Below are 2,711 nucleotides of genomic sequence, written 5' to 3' on the forward strand. Positions count from 1 at the left end.
TCTGACTCTTTGTGAGCCCATGGACTGCAGCCTACCAGGCTCCTCTGTCCATGGGATTTTCCAGGCAAGCGTACTGGAGTGGGGTGCCATTGCCTTCTCCGAGGGAACTCTTATCAATCTCCAAGTCAGATCCATGAACTTTGCCAAACTTTGGACAGGTAGGAGAGGTGGGGAGGATAAGATCAGCAGACCTAATCCCAGTCCTGGAGATGCGAGCCCAGGAGCAGAGAGTCACATACTGGGAAATGATCTGGGGCAGCACAGAGCTCAGGGAGCACGTTTGGTGGGTGCCACTGTCTTCCTCAGTCCCACAGAAACTTCCCCAGACCCCAGGATCAAAACACAGTGCACACACGTCAAGTTCCCCCACTGACAAGAGATGCACAGCCTAGAATCTGGGTGGCTAGATTCCTTTGTGCCTTCAAAAATGAAAGGCGATTCCAGACCTCTACCTCCAGATTCCTTTCTATCACATGGACTGAACATGCTTGAGGTCCATTATCAGGGCGTGTCCCCCACACAAGCCTTCCTTCTTCCTGGTCAGCGTCTCACTCTGGCCTCTGTGAGAACTTCCAGCAGTGTCCATCTGACTTGTCTCCCTTCAAGGTGAACATAGCCTGGTAAGTCAACCTCCAATAATCCTGTCTTACTAGAAGGTCAGAAGCTGTTAAGGCTGACCTAGTCTCCTCACCTGCATATTATAATAGAACTGGTGTGGAGGGAGAATGGAACAGGATCTTAGCCTCTTGCTTGCATTTGTCATATGTACCTTACCCAGTTTAGATACTTGTTCTTAACAATACTAAAAGAGTACTTTTGAAATCAGGATTCCACGAAGATAGCTTAAAGAGTCTCCTTGAGAACGAACCCATTTTATTTAATGAAAATATAAAGTATACGAAAGAGTTTTACTGCCTAACTGGATTTTGTCCTGGCTGAACATAGGAACTAGCAAGGGCTGAGCATCAGCCTCAGATGAGTTCACGGGTGCACCCAGGCATGGAGAGAGCTTAGACCTCCAGGTGATTCTAACACCAGCCAGGGTTGAGAACAACTGATCTAGATTCATAAATCTAGACCCATCAGGCTCCAAAAGAGATTGGAATATATGGCACAGACAGGGCAGGAAACATGGGTGATGGAATGGGTATGTATGAACGATTTTTTAGTTAAAAAATTATGGTGGGGAGAGATAAATTAGGAATTTGGGATTAACGTGTATACACTGTTATATATATAATAGGTAAACAACAAGGACCCTCTGTATAGCACAGGGAACTATAATCTATTTTATAATAATCTATAATGAAAGAGAATCTATATATAATATACATTTATATATATAAATGTTATACATATATATACGTATAACTGAATCAATTTGCTATATACTTGAAACTAACACAATGTTGTAAATTAACTATACTTCAATTAAAAATTCATAGAAATTATGAAGCTCAGTATCTTGACAGAGAAGGGAAACACACTATATCATTGCAAAATCCCTTTCGAGCTTTTAAAATGAACATAGACACCTTTGCATATCATAGGTACAGACAGTATGTAATCCAAGATTTGTGTTTCAGTTTTTTGCTGTAATTCCATATGCACATTTCATTCATTCAACAAATATTTACTGAGGACTTGCTCTGTGGGAGGCACTGGTTGTCAAGTATTGGAAATACCACAGTGAGTGAGACAAAACTCCCACTTATATTCTAGTTACATATTTCCTGTTTAGCCCTTGTACTAACAAACTAGTCATTTACAGTAACTTAGTCTCAGGGATTCTTTAAACAGTTTACAGTTATACTTATAAACAATCCATCATTGCTATACCACCATGGCCTCAGCCATTTCAGTATTACTGGGTTCCTTGAAGGCAGAGAAGTCTAGTTTTCTTTTCTATCCCTCCAGCACCAAGGTTAGTATTATACAATCTATCAATATTGGGGTTTCTCATTTCATTTTTTTAGTTTAATAGGCATATAATGAAATCCTGACAAAAGTGAATTTGCATTTCATTAAGTCACAAAAGATGTGATTTTTATGTCTGTTTTTCCTTGTCTATAAACTATTTTACTCATTACATAGAAATTAGACACTGCCAAAATATATTTAAAACAGTTTTACTGATGGTGAGATTTGTTTTCACTTAAAAAATATTTTCTGTTATTATATCCCTAACTTAGAACTTATTTAAGGGATATTTCAAAATTTTCAAGTAGTTCAGCATTTTTCTAACTCTGTTCATGTTATTTTTTTCAAGATTATTACATGTAGTTGGGATAATGTACTAACATGATAGATGCACTTTTTACCTTTTTTTTTTTTTGGTTGCACCTCTCAGCTTGCAGAATCTTAGTTCACCCACCAAGGGAACTTGCATCAAAAGTACTGAATCCTCACCACTGAACAACCAGGGAATTCCCTCTACCTTTTTGAAACTACTAAATACATTTTATGTTCAAGAGCAAGATGAATTGTTTCCATTAATTTACTAGAGTTTATTCCTATGTCCTAAAAAAAAGTCTCCTGATGAAAGTGAAAGAGGAGAGTGAAAAAGTTGGCTTAAAGCTCAACATTCAGAAAACTAAGATCATGGCATCTGGTCCCATCACTTCATGGGAAATAGATGGGGAAACAGTGGAAATAGTGTCAGACTTTATTTTTGGGGGCTCCAAAATCACTGCAGATGGTGATTGCAGCCA

The 2,711-nt window shown here is 38.7% G+C and overlaps 1 protein-coding gene across 1 annotated transcript in view; it reads right to left on the reverse strand.

The window, feature by feature from the left end:
* Positions 1 to 38: 38 nt before the first annotated feature.
* Positions 39 to 2,711, reverse strand: part of LOC104986824 (solute carrier family 23 member 2-like) — a 12,803-nt gene continuing 10,130 nt past the window's right edge. Inside the window, exon 3 of the mRNA XM_010837500.1 lies at positions 39 to 599. Coding sequence (XP_010835802.1) covers positions 470 to 599 — 130 coding nt within the window. The 3' untranslated portion in view covers positions 39 to 469. The remainder of the gene's footprint in view (positions 600 to 2,711) is intronic.

This window comes from Bison bison, unplaced genomic scaffold, assembly GCF_000754665.1.
Source record: "Bison bison bison isolate TAMUID 2011002044 unplaced genomic scaffold, Bison_UMD1.0 scf7180017845857, whole genome shotgun sequence".
NCBI classification, from domain to species: domain Eukaryota; kingdom Metazoa; phylum Chordata; class Mammalia; order Artiodactyla; family Bovidae; genus Bison; species Bison bison.